Source organism: Pseudopipra pipra, chromosome 23, assembly GCF_036250125.1.
Source record: "Pseudopipra pipra isolate bDixPip1 chromosome 23, bDixPip1.hap1, whole genome shotgun sequence".
NCBI lineage: Eukaryota > Metazoa > Chordata > Aves > Passeriformes > Pipridae > Pseudopipra > Pseudopipra pipra.
In genome coordinates this window covers 7,026,461-7,043,821 of record NC_087571.1, presented here as the reverse complement: position 1 = coordinate 7,043,821, position 17,361 = coordinate 7,026,461, and the positions used below count along the sequence as shown (strand labels likewise).

At 49.4% G+C, this 17,361-nt stretch overlaps 2 protein-coding genes across 3 annotated transcripts in view; one reads left to right on the top strand and one right to left on the bottom strand.

The window, feature by feature from the left end:
- BCL9L (BCL9 like) overlaps window positions 1-11,780 on the bottom strand; it is a 64,797-nt gene extending 53,017 nt beyond the window's left edge. The window contains exons 1-2 of the mRNA XM_064634817.1: window positions 11,624-11,780; window positions 10,793-10,958 (exon numbers count right to left, since the gene is read on the bottom strand). The gene's annotated coding sequence lies outside the window, so the exon portion shown is untranslated. The remainder of the gene's footprint in view (window positions 1-10,792; window positions 10,959-11,623) is intronic.
- Window positions 11,781-13,886: 2,106 nt separating this feature from the next.
- Window positions 13,887-17,177, top strand: CENATAC (centrosomal AT-AC splicing factor). 2 transcript variants are annotated; one of them, XM_064634845.1, is made up of 9 exons: window positions 14,027-14,331; window positions 14,421-14,586; window positions 14,668-14,730; window positions 14,894-14,958; window positions 15,111-15,216; window positions 15,566-15,596; window positions 15,985-16,068; window positions 16,282-16,414; window positions 16,882-17,177. In XM_064634845.1, exons 1-9 carry the CDS (start codon window positions 14,042-14,044, stop codon window positions 16,922-16,924), a joined length of 981 nt encoding a protein of 326 aa, XP_064490915.1. In that variant the 5' UTR covers window positions 14,027-14,041; the 3' UTR covers window positions 16,925-17,177. The 2 variants fall into 2 exon arrangements, with proteins under 2 accessions (XP_064490913.1, XP_064490915.1); XM_064634843.1 differs by lacking the exon at window positions 14,894-14,958 and having other exon boundaries at window positions 13,887-14,331.
- Window positions 17,178-17,361: the final 184 nt, after the last annotated feature.

The following is a 17,361-nucleotide window of genomic DNA, read 5'->3' as shown; positions in this document are numbered from 1 at the left end:
CATGAGCCTGTGTCAGCAAGTTGCAGAGCAGAGATCAAGAGAGTTTTCAGAAAGGTCACAGGCCTGACACAAATTCAATTTTATTCAATGTCTCTATTAGTATTTGGGGGTCACTTGAAATCACCCCTCTGTAAACTGGGTCATAACAGGAAAAGTTAGCAAGTTGCTGCCTTGTGTCATCTGCCAGCATGACAAGAACTTGTGCTTGGACTACCACTTGAAACCCCCCTTCCCACATGCAGTCGCTGTTCCTAAGACAGTCATGAGCATCTTGGTGTATGCAATGCCTCAACCACACAAATCTCTAAGTTGGGGAACAGCCTCTCCCACAGCATCTCAGGTGCACACCTGTGTTGTAGGGAAGCAGGGAATACCCTGGCAGAAGGGGCTGACGCAGCCAGACTCACCTGCATCAACACACAGCTGCCTGGCTAGGCTCGTGTGCCATGTGTGCTCCAGTGAGGGTAACCACCCAAGCGAAGCCACAGGCTCTATCTGTGTGTTCAGGCCCTGCTCCCAGGGTTTTCACCCAGCCCTTTTTCATCCGTACCTCTGTCTTTCAAAACGTGTACACTTATGCAGGGCCTGATGGTACTCCCAGGCCAGAGGTCCTGAGACCTTCATCCAACTGCTGCAAGGACTCTACAGAATTTAGGATAAGAAAAAGGTCCTCCTTGCCAAGACCATCCTGTCCTTGACCAGCTACTTATCATTTGCATATCTGTTCAGTGTCTTATCATGCTGCAGATACCTCCACCTTTCTCCATACAAACTCGGCATGCACCCCTACAGACTCAGAGGCACCCTCAAACCCCAGCCTGCCCTTGCCACAGTGCCCAGCACGGTGAGCTGGGTGCTGGAGGCTGGCTGCCTCTCCCCGCGCTCCTCCTCTCCAGTGTCAGTGTTTAACTGAACACCCCTGCTGGTACCTGCCGCCCGTACACAGAGGACCGGCTGCTCCAGCCTTGGGATCCCTCGCGGATCCCTCGCGGATCCCTCGCGCGTGGGCAGCGGGACCCTCCCGGGGGACGCGCCGGGCCCAGTGGCGCCACCTGGCGGGCGCGGGCGGGGCCGATAACACCAGAAAACACGTTGCCTTATCGTATTTCCCCTACTGATATATTTCTCCTACTACATCCCTTCCTCCCTCCCTCAGAGGATGCAAAGGAGATGCAGGCATCTCCGGGGCTGTGCATGACAGAACAGCAGCTTATGCACAGCAGAAGGGGATGTTTTGATTAAGAGGAAAAGGATAGACCGTGGCTCCAGCGACAAATGCCAAACAGAGCTTTAACATCCAGGCGCAGAAGCAAGGAAATGGATTTCTGCAGCATGCAATACATCCTTATCTCCGGCCTAGAATACGAGGATATACAAACCCACCACGCCCGCCAGCAGCAGTGGTGTACAGCTGGCACCTCAACCACAGAATCACAGAATCAATTAGATTGGAAAAGACCTCTGAGAACATTGAGTTCAACCTATGAACACCACCATATCAACTAGACCATGACACTAAATGCCATGTTCAGTCTTTCCTTAAACACCTCCAGGGACAGTGACTCCACCACCTCCCTGGGCAGTCCAGTCACCTTTTCAAGTCTAATCATCCTTTCTCTGAAAAAATTCTGCCTCCAAAAGAATTCCAGCACAGCACAGCAAATCTGTGTGTCCCTCTGAAGACAGACAATCTGTGCTGCAGAATGTGACCATGGGCTCTGCTGTGAGGTCAAGCCAGATCCAGACAGATGACCTCTGTCTTTGAGGAAATATAACAGAGATGAAAAGAAGTAGCAAAACCCCAAGAGGTGTTTTTGAGCCTTGACCCTTTCCAGGCTGGGAAGCATCATCAGAGTCTGCAGGGAGCAGCTTACAAGAGTTGGGTCTACCAAGCAGCTCAGATGCTGAAGTCCTTTCTCAGACTGGGAAGATTGTTCCCAAGCCTGGGAGCCCGTCTTGGAACAGGCTCTGCTGCTGTTGTATTTGCTGGTTTAAGTCCATCTGATGCTGCAGTGGCTGTGCTTCTTCTGGCATTACTGAAAGCTGCCTTGATTTCACTGTATTTGCTCCACAGAGTGCAAGTCCTTGCTGGAATGTCATGGTGGAGTACTTGCTCTCCCCTGTGGGTGAAGTAACATAAGTCTTGGGCCTCACAAGTTACTTCTCTTAGATTTTTTTTTTTTTAATGTTCAGGGCATTTTTTGAGCCTCCTCCTCATTTATGGTTAAGATGTCGGACAGTGAAAGTAATATATTGCATTAATTATAGAGAGACTGTTCCACTCCAGGGAAAGGTTCTGAGCTGGGGGTGTGGGGAGGCAGGACTCCTTCAGGAGCTCTGTTGTGCTGTGGGGACCTTGCCTCCCTGGGCGGTTCTGGAGTAGGGTGAAGTGCTGCCCAGGGAGCTCTCTGGGCAGGTGATAAGGTGAGAAGAGGATTCGGCACTTGGGCACACGGTGTAGGTGGTGTTTGAGTGGCCTGGCTGGGCTGGCAGATGCAACTGGTTTGTTTGTTCCTCCCCCTAATAATCCGATTTACATTCCCTTTTCTTCCCCTGGATCCTGCTGTTACCATGGGAACTATGTTCACAGTTGCTATTCACTGGCTTCTGGAAAAACTCTTTTTTCCCTTTTCCCCCTTTTTCCCCTGTCTCTTTCCCCTTTTCCATCTTGGACAAGATGCTGTGGTTGTCAGAGGCTGGGGAAGTTGCAAGGCTTCTGATAACTGGGATAAAGGCAGTGGTTAGAGGGAGGAATTGGGGAAATACGGCAAGACTGTTAGGTACTAGATGAAGTAATTAAGCTCATGTGGTCTTTAGCTTGGTCTTTTCTTCATCCACACCTATGAAAAGGAGTTCTGGACACGGTGAGTCTATGAGACTGCCTGCTTGCCCCAAGGGCCTCTCTTGTCTCTGTCAGCTTGGGAAGCCAGCACCAAAGTGGTACATACTGTGCTCTTCCTTGTAGCTGAGAGATTTCCTGCCTGTTTCTGCAGGAAAACTGGTGTGGTGACTGTGGTGTGGTTGAGAGACAGGCAGGAGATGCTGCTCCAGGCTCTTCAATGTCACCTTCTTGTTGCCTTTTTCTTTGTCCAGAAAATTCGTGCTTTGGCCTCACAGGTTAAGAGTGTGCACAGGAAGTTGCAAACAATTGCAATGGTACCTTTTAAAGATTTGTCATTTGTTTGCTTCTTTGTTCTTTAAGTAACTGTGCCATATTCACTTAAATTGGGCAAGAGATTCCATTTGAAGGAGAAAGGGGCAGTGGCAGAGGGGAGGAGCAAACTTTCAGCAATGGAGGACCACAGCTCTGGAATTTAATTGAGACAAAGCTGCTACACTTTTCATGGACATGAATTTGAGTGGGAGGTGTTTGTTACTGCCAATGCAGTTTTCCTCATACCCAGTTCTTCCACACAAGGTTGAACTGCTAAGCGTTGACAGTGCATCTGTTAAGATTGGCTCTAGAAACCAAATGTTCTTGAAAATAAAGAGAGAAACATGCTGTGTTTGCCTTTCATCTTCCCAGCCATCCACCTCCCAGTACTATGGAGAAAAGCCACATGGAGCAGCCCATGGGCATGCAGATGGCCCAAGAGTGGCCATGTAAAAGATTCCTCTGTGTGAAAAGTGCAGCAGGCTGAGGAACAAGTACCCCAAGAATGGCAAGAGTCAAAAGGGTGGCACGATGTCAGGCTTGTTTCTACTGACAATACAAGGCTTTAAGGAAAGGTCCAGACAAAGATCTCCAAGAAGAGCTCTTCCCAATATTTCATTTTCGTCTCCCACTTTGTGTTTTCTTTTTAAAGCTGCATTTCTGTTCTACCTCCCATGGCAGCTACCTTGGGCTTAGAGCAAACAGTGAGCCTGCTTCCTTAGAAAGATCCTGCACCCAGCAAATAGCACTGGGATCACCACAGACTACAAGCACTAGAACAGGACTTCCCAGGGAAGATAGGAATATGATCTTCCTCCAAGTTCACAAAATCTTTTCATCAGAGGAAGGAAAAACAAATAGAAAGGCCAATGCAGCTTCCATACTTGAGTCCCTTCAATTAGTAACCATCTGCTTTTGAGAAGAGCTGTCAGCCAATGTAGAGCATTTGGCAAGCTTCCTCAGCTGCTGCTCTCCTAATGTCAGTTCTTCTTGGAAGTGCTTTAAGCCCCAAGATGCTGAAAGGAATTAAAAGAAAAGCAAAATAGAGAGCACAAGAGTGAAAAGGAAGAGCATGGATGCCATATAGCCCAGTGGATAGAGCGAGACATTCCACAGTTCCACTTCTAGGTCAGGGAGCAAACTGCAAACACTGCTGGCCATGCAATAGCTGGGAAACCTCCCACCCAGCCAGCCACGTGGAAGGAACCGCAATACTTTGAGCGCCATACTTCGAACAAGCCACTACAAATCCCTCAACATTTTCAGGAAGTCTGGCTGCTCAGCTCAGTGTTCTGGCCAAATTCCAACTTAGCAGTGACTTTCTATCTTCCAAAACTCCCTCACTTTCATTTCTTTGTCCTAGCTACTGTGCAATGGTGCTGTGTCGTTGCTGTTCCAGCACAGTGTTCATCCACCAGGAAAGACACAGACAATCCTACAAATCGAATTCATTGTGCTTGACAGACAAGAGCTGCATCACTCTTCCTCAAGTTTTGCCCTGGTTCTGCCTAATGCTATGCTCTGCTCGAGTAGAGGGGTGCTGCTCTCCACTGAGAAACCCATGGGTACAAAAGGAGCATCCCACCTGGCTTTGGATGGCATGAGAAGGCATGCTAACCATTCTGCACAAGTCCTCATGCACTCTCTGCCAGCACAAGCCCTTTTGCTCTTTTCAGGGAAGCAGCTACACTGGTAGCAAAGCTGGGCAGCAGGAGCTGGGCTGCAGCATTTTTGTGAGCACTGCCTCCCTCATTAACATGCAGAACATGGCTCAAGCAGCTTTTAGATTACTCCTTCCTGACTCTGGGACATTGTGCATGAGTCAGAAGCTAGCACACTTTCTTGCCCTGATCCCTGTGAGTCCCTAACACACAGCAAATTACATTTTGAGCAGTTCCCTTAATTTCTGCATGCAGACAAACTTCTTCTCACTTTTGCAAAGAAGTAGAGTTATCCTCTACTCCCCCAAACAGCATCAGACACACATGGACCACTATCCTCTTTCCTCACAGATGCATTCAAATTCTGCAGTACACTCTCATAGGCAGGTGCATCACACTCCCCTACAGTCACACCTCCTCTACTCATTTTCACCCCACTTCCCATACGTTGCTTTAGCTTCACAGGAGGCACATGTAGAAAGCAGCTCCTTTTTCCAAACTGTGGTAATGGGGTTCTGGCACAGCTGATGGAGGGGAGGATCCCCTTGTTAAATACATTAGTCCCCGCTACAAAGAGGGAAGATGTAATTTCCAAATGTGTTTCCACAGATCTGTCCTATGTGGCAAAAGTCTGAGACCCAAATCTGTGAGGTTCTCCCACTGTACCTGCCCTGTCAGAGCAGCAGAGCTGTAATCTCATTGACTCCTGACCTGAGAGAAAAAAGCAAGCATAAAACTCCTTATTAGAGCACCTGAAACCACCAGGGACCTGCACCTGATTAGACATCTTACACATTTCCAGAGGGGCAGGTTGCAGCTGCCCTGATCTGCACGATGTTGTGGGATATCCTCACTTGCTGTCCCAGAAGCTGCCCTAGACTTGTGCTTGGCCAGGACACCCACTGCTGATGGGGCAACAGGAGCTCAGGAACTCTCTCACATGCACCTCTTTTCAGAGGGTGAGTGCACTGGTCTGACACTCCAAGGTCTGAAAATCCCCATGCAGGGAAGAGGGAGGTGCCTAGGCAGGCCAGAGAGAAACACTCGTGGGCCATCAGGCCTGGACTATCTCTTCCTGAGCCTCGACACAGCCAATTTACACCAAGGAACCAAATGCAAAAGGCTGTGGATACCGTTCCTCTTTTCAGTTTCCCGGCCTTGGCCAGGGAAAACAAAGCTTTTCCTTGACACTGCACTCCACTCAAAGCCACAGGAACCTCTGTGCAAAACTTCCCTCTTTCATGCCTCTCCTCCAAAACCTTTCTTCCTTCTTGATTAGTTTTATGCAAAGTGCCCAACTGATGATGCCAATGAGACTTCGGGCAGAAATCCATCTATTTCTCCCCTCCATCTCTTAATTAACATGTGGACTTTAATTACATTTCCCGTTTTCATGACAAAATATGTCTCTCTCCTGAACTTGCCCCTCCTGGAGATCATTACGAGAGCTCTTAATAATAATCACCATCATCTGTGTACCCTGAGAGTGAGGGGGGGCACCCGCTCCATCTTCCCAAGTTAGCCCATCCCACATAGCCCCCGGTCATTCAGCCCTTGAAGAGCCACATGCTCTGGTCCTGTGCCAATGGAGAGGGGTGGAAGCAGTGCTAACAGGTTGGCATGACATATTGCCAGGGCTGGATAGTGCCTGAAGGTTTTGGCTTCAGCGAAAGACGTTACAATTCAAGGGAGCACACAGAAAAAAAGTCAGTTTGGGGAGGTATTAGGGATTCTTTTGTTTTGAAAGGTAAGGATGGGCCACCCTTCTGCTGAAGCTGTATCCTCACTGTCTATACAAGGCATAGCAAACACTGCTAGGGAGCTTTGCAATAACACTCAGCTGGCTCACAGACTTAGGCAGTAAAGAAACAAGGAAAACTTTCTAATAAACCCCCCCGTTCTCACTGATTCAGCCACTAGAAAAGCAATCACCTTAGTAAATCACAAAGCAACTATTTCCAAGGAAAAAGTGAAAACTGAGGAATCAGTCCCTATACATTCTGATGGGAGCAGGCAAGAAGCTGATACAAGTTACCCAAGCATGGACCTGGTGCAATCAGGTTTTCATGAAACTCTGGCATTTGTCTAAAGGTCACTCAAACCACCATCACTCTCCTCACAAGTCTGGAAACCCCACTCAGATGCATTCTGTCATGGCAGGTAGGCTGAGTCCTGCACTGCCATCGACCCTGTGTTTGCAAACTCAAAATCAGAATTAGCTCTCAGACTGACTATTTTATCTGAATGTGAAAATTCACCAGGCAGCTGGTGGCTTTGTCAACTCACAGAGGTCCAGGAAATGAGGTTTTTCCTTAATTGTTACTTGACCCCTCAGACTTTCAGCGCTCCTCAAAGACAATCTTTATCCCTCCCAGCAGCAAACAGTAAGGTAATACCAAACTGAATACCAAACTATGCCATGTTTGCTTTAGTTTGCAGACAGACAGAAGACAGCAAGCTCCCCACTTCTTCCATTGTCAAATTCTAAAGAATCAGCAATACCCCAGATACAGAGAAGACATGACATCAGGTTCTTGGGACAGAGGCAATAAGGGCAGCATCAAGGTTATCACAACAGAAATGACTATAAGTATGGCCCAGACACAGTCCACAAGGCAAGGACTGCATGATCCAAATGTACAGCTAAGTGCATCATGCATAATTTGGACAGAAAGAAGAGCTCCCAGCAGAGCTCCATGCAAGGGCAGCAAGCATACCATGAGCACAGATAGTGTGTCTGCTGCTTGTAGAAAACTCTATTCCTCCTCACAGTCACACAGTGCAAGAAAGCCAAGCTAATTGCCCAAGCAAGAGAGTGTTGATAAGTGTGGCAGAAGGGAGACGATGCCCCTTTAAATGTGACTAAATTGTTGTCAACGGATCTGCCATGGTAGAGGAGTTAATCCCCCCCAAGCTCCTCTCAGCCACCGTGATGGGATAATTAGATGCGAGGGCTCAGCACAGATGATGCTCCAGTCGCTTAGCAACTAATGGTTTCCATGGAAATAGCAAAGCACAGCCTTCGGAGCAGCAAGTGAGCAGTGCAGCAGGGCAGGGAAAGATGCCTTAAACTCCTGCACTCATCCTCTCCTCCAGAATCACTCTGAGGCCTCGAGGTATTAAGGAAATAAGAAGGGGGTGCCTTAAAGATACAATATCCCTGTTTTAAGCGGTAGTACTAAGAGAAGGGTTTTTTTCAGACTAAACTTTCACTGACATGGTCCTCCCAATCTCAGTGACTCTGCACTAGCAGGACAAGCAAGTCTGAATCCCACAGAGTGGTCTTATGCAGAGGCTTATGCCCCAACACATAGGTCATCCTGCTACAAGCAGCTGAGTGTGATTCCAGCATCAATTCTTGCACCTGGGGGCTAAGAAGTGAAACACATACAAACACAAATGTATTTGCATTTTCAGCACTGTCACATAAGCAGCCATGTATAGGCATCCAACCTGGCTCTGAACCAGCAGGCAAAGGAGGTTTCCGTTCGATTCTGCAGCTTCACAACACATATAAAAGTGACACCACCTATATGTGCCATGGAGAGTTTCACCAGAATAACAGAGATCAAATACATTCACGTTAACCCAAGACTGTCACCTGGTACTTCCTTCAACGTCACCAATTCCTACTGCCTTACTACCACTGCTCCCTGCTCAAGTCAGTGTCCCACTGTTTCCAAGAATTGCAGCCATGACCTGCAGCACCTGCACTAAATACCACGCGTGCTGTGCAGCTGCACGGCACAATCCTGTCATCTCACAAGCTGAGCAGAGACAAATTCTGTTTGCATTTTGACAAGAGAGCTCTGGGACACTGAGTTGGGGCTATTGATTCAGTACTAGGTGGTCTTCATCACCCTCACATGATGCAGGGATGGCCTGCATTACTGCCTGTTTGCACATGACAGCCCTATGTCTTAAAGCTTTGCAAACCTCTCAGGTCCTGATGGCACAGAAGGAGGTCTGGAAACTCATATTGCAAAAACAAGCCCTGCTTTCCTCCCCTCCCCTGCATCCAGCCCCACACTTGTGACACAGGACGAGGCATCCCTTTCAAAGACGGCGAGCAGACTGTGCCTTGGGCACTGGCTGCAGCACTCGCTGCTTTTCTCCTCCCCAGTGGGAGGAGACTTGGCAGAACGCACTGGCTTCGCTGTGTGCCATCTCTTCTTGGGAGAAAGAAATGGCGAACGGGGCAGACCCCTCCCTTGGGCAACACATACTGCCAGCCAGGGGCAGCCAGGCTGGGCTCTGGAACCCCTGCATATGTCAGTCAAAGCCATCGACTCACAGACAGCCTGTAGCTCCTTTCTCCCCTCGCTGTGCACAGTACCTCACCCTCTCTGCAAACCTGGGCGATGCCGGTTGTGACACCCAGGAGGGATGGAGCATCCCATCGGCCAGCCTGCACAGACAGCCAACTCAGCCACCAGCCAAGTCCCCTCCCTGGAGTCCTGTCCTGATCCGCCCAATGTTTCAAGAAGGCACCGGAGCAGAGACACCAAAAAAGTCATAGGCCGTTTCAGACTCTGTCCCCTATGGTGTTCAAAGGGGGAAATCAAAGGGAAATGCCGTGCTTTGTTCCGCAGGGGAGAGGCACGAAAGGTGAGTGGCGGCGAGCCCGGCAGAACCAGTTGCTTCAATCGTCCTCCAGCTCACCTTTGATGTGGTTTTAAAAATCAGGGAGGAGGGGTAGAGACCCGAGTTCAGCTCTTTTACTGCAACTTCACAGAATTTGAGGATGTGGGGGGTAAGAGGCCGCCTTTCCCCTGCCAGAAAAATAGTGTATCCACTGAGAGAGAAGAGAATATGGCTAATAAAAAAGGCTGTGATGCTCATCAAGTACATGTGTGGTGTTCTCATATCCCGAGGAGGCTATGAACAGCTATGCTGACAGCAGCACCTACCTATGGTACCAGAGACACACCAGGCATCTGCAGGAATAACCAGGCACACTGATACAGCCCCTGGTTCCATGCCAATGAAGTGACCATCTCTCACCAGTCACAGCCTTCTTCCTGTCTCATGTTCCCTATCTTCAAGCCCACCCATGCTTTCCCTGTTGCCTCTCTAACAGAAAGGACTGTTTTTAACCCCAGCCCATGCAAATCCTGGGAGCTCTTTCTATATTACAGTCACAGCATCAGCCACTCTGCAGCAGGGGGAACTGAAGCAATACTAAGATAGCAGGAATGGCCCTGTGCAAGGATAAGCCACCTACTGTATACCCTGTACTAGGAAGAGGGGAAAAAAGACTTAATTTCCAATTAATTAATTGGAAATTAATCTCTATTCTACTACAGTAAAAAAAGTATATATAAACCCCAGACTTGATTGGCATGACCAGTATCCACAAGGGTCCCCACAAAGTCCAATGAGTTTGTTTCCAAAAAAACACCATCAGCAGGGCAAAGCAAAGACAAGAGATGATATCCTGATGTCACCACAGACAAGCAGATGTCACTCTGTACAAATTCAAAGCTTTCAAATTCTGAAGAATGCCACAGCCATTGAGCCAAACTCAAGTAACAACTCTGAGTCAGAAAGCAAGTTATAGAGCTGCCCTATCTTCAGGGGAGAGAGCAAGCTTGCATCCAACATCTTTCAGAAACAGGAGCAAATGCAGTGTCTCTGGCTTGCTAAGAAGACTCTAGAGAGCACATTCACATGAAGCCATAAGCCTGGCTGAAGGCATCTGCCTACACCTTACACAAAAGTCAGACACCCTGAGAAGCAATTGACCACACCTGTAGTTATGCCTTGAGTCTGAAATATCTTTTCTCATGATTTGCAAACAGTCAGTTTTAATCTGAAATGCCAGGAAATGGGAATCAGCAAGGAACGAGAACTGCACTTGCCCCTGACCTCAACTTGCAGCCTTACAAAACTTCCCTCTAGTTATTGTGCTTACAAGGTGAGACCGATTTTCAGTTAAGCTATCGCATTAATTGGCTTCTGTGCAGGTAACACTCACCTGAAAAGAGCTGACTTTGAAGAATCCAGATGTTCTGAGCCAAGACACCTCCAGCTTGTCACCTCTCTGTGTTTTCAGCTTCCTTTATGATGCAAAGATGCTGGGTGCTTTGGCCTTCTGCATGTGACAACAGGTTCTCTTCTATCTTCTGTTCCACCTTCTAAAGCTAGAAGGGGGGCCAAAAAATGAGATGGCTTTAGGATACAAGCATGAGCCCCTGGAAAAACCACAAGGCATAATTGCAGATTGACAGATTTACATTTTATTTGTCACAAATTTGCTCTATCAGTCTGACCAAAATCCCTTTTCCCTGGGAAAGCAGGGGTAACAAGGCAGAGCTCAGAGGTTACTGTGCTTTCACCCAGAATACACACATACAAACCAATGGGACTGGGATTCAGCAACTGAATGGCCAAAGGCAAAATTAAGGCCTCACACACACAGGCCTTTATAGGTTTTTCCTAAACCTAATGGAAAGGTTCATGGTTGCAAACATACCTATTTAAAATATTCTTAGGCTTTAAGCTGGAAACCAACACTTCTGTTTCCAGAATTGCTTCATGGCACAGACCAGGCAGACCACAGGGCTCAGCTCCTGCTTTGCCTCTGTTTGTTATGGCAGCACCTCAAATCTCTACCAGCAAGTAGTAAACATTACCACATGGGGGAATGCTTTCCATTGCTGCAGCAGAGGCAGGAAATATTAGCAAGCTCTTTTCACACCTTTTTTTTCAAGAAGGGTCTAAGTACAACTGTTCAAGGCTTCTCTAGGTGGAACACTATCATATTATGTTATACCCAACCCTCTTCCCCTTCCCTGGTGTTACTTACCAGTTTCACACACCAGTGCAGCCTTCTCTGAGGACACAGAAACCTGGGGAAAGATGGGAAAAAGGAAACTCTGATCAGCTGCAGAGAAAACTCTCATCAGCTGCAGCTGCTCTGTATCAGCTTTTGCTGGAGAGCCCCCACCCAACTCCAGGGGCACTGACTCTGAGTAAGCTACAGGTGAATTCACTGCAAAATGCCAGCTCACACGGCCTCTGGTGGCCAAGCCATGGGCTCCAGTTATCCTCCTCCAGCTCTGCCAGGCTGCTCTTCCCAGGGCATCTCCTGCTAAGTGGCACAGAGAACCATGTCTTCCCATGGGCAAGTCCATCACCTGAATATTTCCACTAACAACTGAACTTTGTCACACAAGGGTGGAAAAAGCTGTGCTACTGTAGTCTTTTGCATCTAGCGAAAGCAAAGACATACTGATTGATATTTGTGGATTGCCTAACAAGAACTAAGCAAACCCTGATACAGTGTAAATTATCACACTATCTGAAGGGCAAAACTGAGCATGCCAGATCCTTCTCTGCCCTTTGAAGGTTTTCTCTTTAAGAAGAGCTTAGTCTGGTGTTTGACTTATTTTTCAACAGCCCATCTCAATAGATGCAAAGGGTGAGAATAGTGACAGCAAAAAGCACAGGAACATTTGGCCCCAAGCCCAGCAGAGCAAGCCTGCAGTGGGGAAAAGCACCTTCCCCTTTTCTTTCATCATGCAGAAAAAAACCAAACAACTCAAATCCAAACTTTTGATGCAAGGGTCACCGAATTCCCTTTTAAGCTGAGATTCTCCTAACACCATGGCACTAACATTATGGCACAATCTTTTCCAGCAATTGCCAAAACCAGCCTCTTTCTGTTCATCTCCTTGCTCAGATGAACAACGAGTCCCTGATGTGTTCCTCTGCTATGAGCATAACTTCATCCTCCTACAACATGCTCAGCATATGTAGAGTCTGAAATCTAATTTCTGCTGGTACTAAGCCAAGGCTTGGATTTTGATTTGAAGCTGCTCTATTTCCATACGTGTCACCTACCTCCGCTGTGCCCCAAGTGATGGCAAGCGGGTGAATAGTATGAGTATGTATTGCAACCACCCATTCATAGCATAGACGTGAATGCTGCAGACATTATGGCCCAAGTAACAATTGCAACTTCCTCCCTCTTCCTCCCCCCTTCTGTTTGGTCTATGATTCCTTTGGGCTCCCTTCATCTGAAACACGTACCATGTATTTTCAAACCAAGCCTATTTTCTCAGGTGCTGCCACAGGCAGCGTCCCAAGAACTGTATGTGAAAAGTATGAGCATTGTGACCTAAGGACTCAAATTTAGAAGGGGAGAGGAGGAAGATGAGCAATCTAATTTCTTTCAGTAAGGCAAGATTTTGTCCAGCTGCACATGCCTCAAGTTGCAGAGGCATTTTGACATGTGGCACCTGCTATGACTAACACAAAGTCCTCCACACAAGCTGTTGCCTCTTGCAATGTTCTTGTGGTGCAGAGGATTAAACAGCAGGTTGATCTGTTCACTGTTGATCTGAGACAAAGGGTCTCAGCCCACAGTCTGAGCAGAGAACGCATTAGCTGAGTGAGAGGTGTTATTCTAAGCCATGGAATGGGGCTTTTGCATTCCAGCTGTAAAACCAGTGGGCAAGAATCCACATAACTGGACTGAGACAGCTACTTTCACCTGCATGCCCATGAGTGCATAGAGGAACAATGTTAAAAGTGATGTGATCAAGTGTAAATGCACACACTAGGACGGTAGCTTCCCTGACAAGGGAACAAACCAAGGAGTGTCTGTGCAGCTAATGTCACCTGAGCCACTGCAGCAGTCACAGAAACATTTAGGTTGCAAAAGACCTCCAAGATCATCAAGTCCAACCTATGACCGAGCACTACCATGTCAACTAGACTGTGGCACTAAGTGCCATGTCCAGTCTTTCCTTAAACACCTCCAGTGACAGTGACTCCACCACCTCCCTGCACAGTCCATTCCAATATCTAATCACCCTTTCTGTGAAGAAATTCTCCCTAATGTCCAACCAAAATCTCCCCTGGAGCAGCTTAAGACTGCATCCTCTTGTCCTGTTGCTGGTTGCCTGGGAGAAGAGCCCGATCCCCACGTGGCTACAACCTCCTTTCAGGGAGTTGTAGAGAGTGATAAGGACACCCCTGAGCCTCCTCTTCTCCAGGTCGAACAACCCCAGCTCCCTCAACTGCTCCTCGTAGGACTTGCGTTCCAGACCCCTCACCAGCTTCGCTGCCCCTCTCTGGACATGAGATACAGGCCGCAGAGACACAGGCGGCTGCCAGCGCGGTGTGCGGGGCCCGCAGCGCTGGATGGCAGCACTGAGGCGGCTCGGCTGCGCTCCGAGGGCCGGCTCTGCCGCCGCGCCTGCGCCCGCGGCTCCGCGCCATGGCCGTGCACTACTGCGGGCTGTGCCGCCGCACGGCCTTCACGGGCCGCCGGCACCGCTACAGCGCGGGGCACCGCCGTCGCCTGCGGGACGCGCTGGTCCGGCTGCAGGAGGCGGCGGCGGCGGCGCGGGCGGCGGCGGCCGATGTGGGCTCTGCCGTGCGGCCCTACGACCCGGCGGAGCACGATGGGCGCGTCTGGTGCCCGTGCTGCGGGCGCGGCGTGCGGCGGGACGGGCGGCGCGGGGGGCTGGCGCTGCCGCAGGCCGGGCTGCTGCGGCATCTGGCCGGGTGCGTGGGCAGGGAGCGGGCGGGCTGGCGCTGCCGCAGGCCGGGCTGCTGCGGCACGGCCGGCGCTGACGGTGTCCCGGTTCGCGCAGGCCCGAGCACCGGCGGGAGACGGCGCGGTTCTGGCGGGAGAACCGGGCGGAGGCGGCGCTGCGGGAGCGGTGCCTGGTGCCGACCGAGGAGTACGAGCAGTTCGCGCGGGCGCTGGAGCGGGCGCTGGCCGAGCACCAGCAGCGGGAGGAGGAGCGGATCCGCCAGGTACCGCCTGCCGCCCCCGCAGCGACCCCGGTCCGGCCCCCGCCGCGACCCGGCCCCGCCTCACCCGCGCTGTCCCCGCAGATGGCGGCCGACATCCGGGAGGCCGAGCGCCGGCAGCGGGAGACGGTGCAGGCGGCGCTCCAGGTCGGTGAGCTGTATCCTGCCCTGGCTGCGCCCCGGCGGGGACCGGGCATCGCACTGCGTGCCCTTACTGGAACCGGGTGCGCTCGGGAGGGGCTGGGGGCAGCCGGGTGGGGGCTTTGCTCAGTACCAGAAATACTGTTCTTTTTTCCTGAATCGCACTCAGCTTCAAACAGAGGCAGAACGTTGTGCAGGACCTTCTGTCTGCAGCCCCCCCGCAGGACCTGAACGGTGAGCACTGCTTCCCTTAGGCTGATGTGTTCCTACTCAAAGCACCCGATGAGGCCGCGGCAGCTGCCAGAGCTGACGCTGTTGTCACCAGGATCTTATAATCCTTGGCAAATTCTTGTCTACGCTACAGTAAGCACTGGCCTCTATTCCAGAGACACCTCTCACGATGCAGAGCAGCCCGGCCTGAGCGGGACGCAGACAGGACCTGACTTATCCTGGATGGAAGCAGGACAGGCTCTGACCTTCATTGGCCACCAGGTAAGGGTGACTGGCTAACAAGCATGACTCCAGTTTAACTGCAGTTCTCCTACAGCATGTGTCACAAAGCAAAACAAGGAGTGCAGTCCCTGTCACGGAAAAAACAGCTTTGTGGATTTGGGCAGGCAGCTAGTCCAGTTTCAGTTATCCACTCTTAACTTTCATTAAGTAAATGTTCACTAATATGCCCTGAAAAAAACAAATGCTCCTAAAAGAAAGTAGAGAACAGCTTCCCTCTGTCTTTCTGTAACAGAACGTGTTTCTGGAAGGGAAGGCACACAATACCCTTCTGTTCAAAGATACTCTTAAACATCAGATTCTCATTAGCATTTTATGTTTCTTTTAACAGGAAACAGAAGGAAAAGGAAATGTCCACACAGGTAATCGCACCTGCATCACAACTCACTGGGTTGCTACCTCTTGGCTTGCATATTTAACAGGGATAACTTAAAGCAGTTTTGAAGCAGTTGCAGCATAACCAGGAGGTGCTCACTCTCCTGGCAATATTTGACATACTAGAGGAGAAGAAAACATTTCTGTGTTATGAAAATTCTGTTAGTACTGCTGCTGTGGGAAGTGTAAGATTTAGGGTGTGATCTGCTGTGGCCTTAACTGAGGAAACCAGCTCCTTTTTCTTACAACACCCAGACTTGACTTTGCCACTTGCTTGGTAGGGTGAGCAGAGGGATGGGGGAAGAAGGGATGCTTTTCCCTATCTCAGTTTAGGATAACTTCAGTGGCTAAATAAGTGTTCCCTGTGACTTCTAGGAGCAAAACCTCCATGGCTAACAGAAGAAGAGGATGGAACCAAACAAGAGATTGGACCTTCCTATGAGGAATTTCTCAGACAAAGTGAGCAGCTTGCACACCCTTCAGTTAACCTTACAGTCACTTTACCAAACTAGAGAACTAAAAGCAATTTGACTGAAAAACTTTTGCTGAACAAAACATTTGAGGCTTTGAGCAACCTGGTCTAGAGAAAGGTGTCCCTATCCATGCCACATGATCATCCAGTTCCCTTCCAACCCAAACCACTCTACAATTCTATGATTTATTTTTTTTCAGAGGAGAAGCAGAAGCTGAAAAAGCTCCCAGCGGAACGTGTTGGTGCCAACTTTGACCATACCTCTCAGACAAGCGACAGCTGGCTTCCTTCCTTCGGGCGGGTTTGGAATCACGGCAGGAGGTGGCAATCCAGGTGAGCTTCAGGGCAACACAGGTAGATGCCAAGTGGAGGGTTTGTGGTTTCTGTCCATGCAAGCTACTCCTGGAGCAGGCTCTGTGGTAGCAGCAAGCATGTCTTGTCGCTTGAGTTACGTCAGGCAGTGCTCAGTCCAGGCAGTGTCACTCTTGCCCTGAAGCAGCAAAGGGGTGGCTTGCAAGGTGAAGCATGGTCATGGCTGTAGAGGCTGCACACGTAAAGGCACCTGCCTCATTTTGCTTGGCTCACCTTTCAGACCCAGGTACTGTTCCACTGGCAACTTTTAATGTGCTAGAACTGTGTCAGCTACTTGGAGAGCCTGCTACTGCCCACTGACATAATAAAAATACTGAGTGAACTCCCATGCTAAAACACTGTGCACAGCACTGTCTTACTTGTTTGAGGCAGTGTTCATTCTCTCTCTCTAAAGGCTGCTGCAATCTGACTTCTATGCTCTCTTTCAGGCACCAGTTTAGAACTGAATCAGGGGGAAAGAAGAAAAGGTGATCAGATGAAAAACACCAAAGATGCAGCTCTGTTGTGGAAAGCTGGACTGTAGGTAGTTGTGCTTGGTCCCCTGAAGGCAAGGTGACCTCAGTACTGTTACATGTCCTGCCAGTAAGGACAGGCTACTGCAGATGCTGTATCTTCATTATCAGAAAGCCTGTTTTATACAACAAGTGCTGCCAGTGGCCTAAGCTGACATGGAGCATGACATCCCATTAACGAATTTTTTGAGAAATAAAGTTTTTTTTTAAAATGTCCCTGTGTTTGTAGACCAACTGAAACTCATTTCAAATGCAGGGTTTGCTCTGCAGGCAACTAATGCCAGGTGCCAGATGTTTTCATTCCAATTTATATTGCTTTCCTTAATTCTAACATTCTTTGTTTCACATGGTTTAATATGATTGGCTGCTGTAGGTGATGCAAAAGTTCCTTCCCTT

What these genes read in the sequence shown, in the direction of transcription:
- CENATAC (XM_064634843.1), top strand. Translation starts at nt 13,902, where the DNA reads ATGAGATACAGGCCGCAGAGACACAGGCGGCTGCCAGCGCGGTGTGCG. An exon ending in CTGCTGCGGCATCTGGCCGG is followed by an intron (nt 14,332 to 14,420) that starts GTGCGTGGGCAG and finishes CGGTTCGCGCAG; the next exon opens with GCCCGAGCACCGGCGGGAGA. An exon ending in TGACCTTCATTGGCCACCAG is followed by an intron (nt 15,217 to 15,565) that starts GTAAGGGTGACT and finishes TTCTTTTAACAG; the next exon opens with GAAACAGAAGGAAAAGGAAA.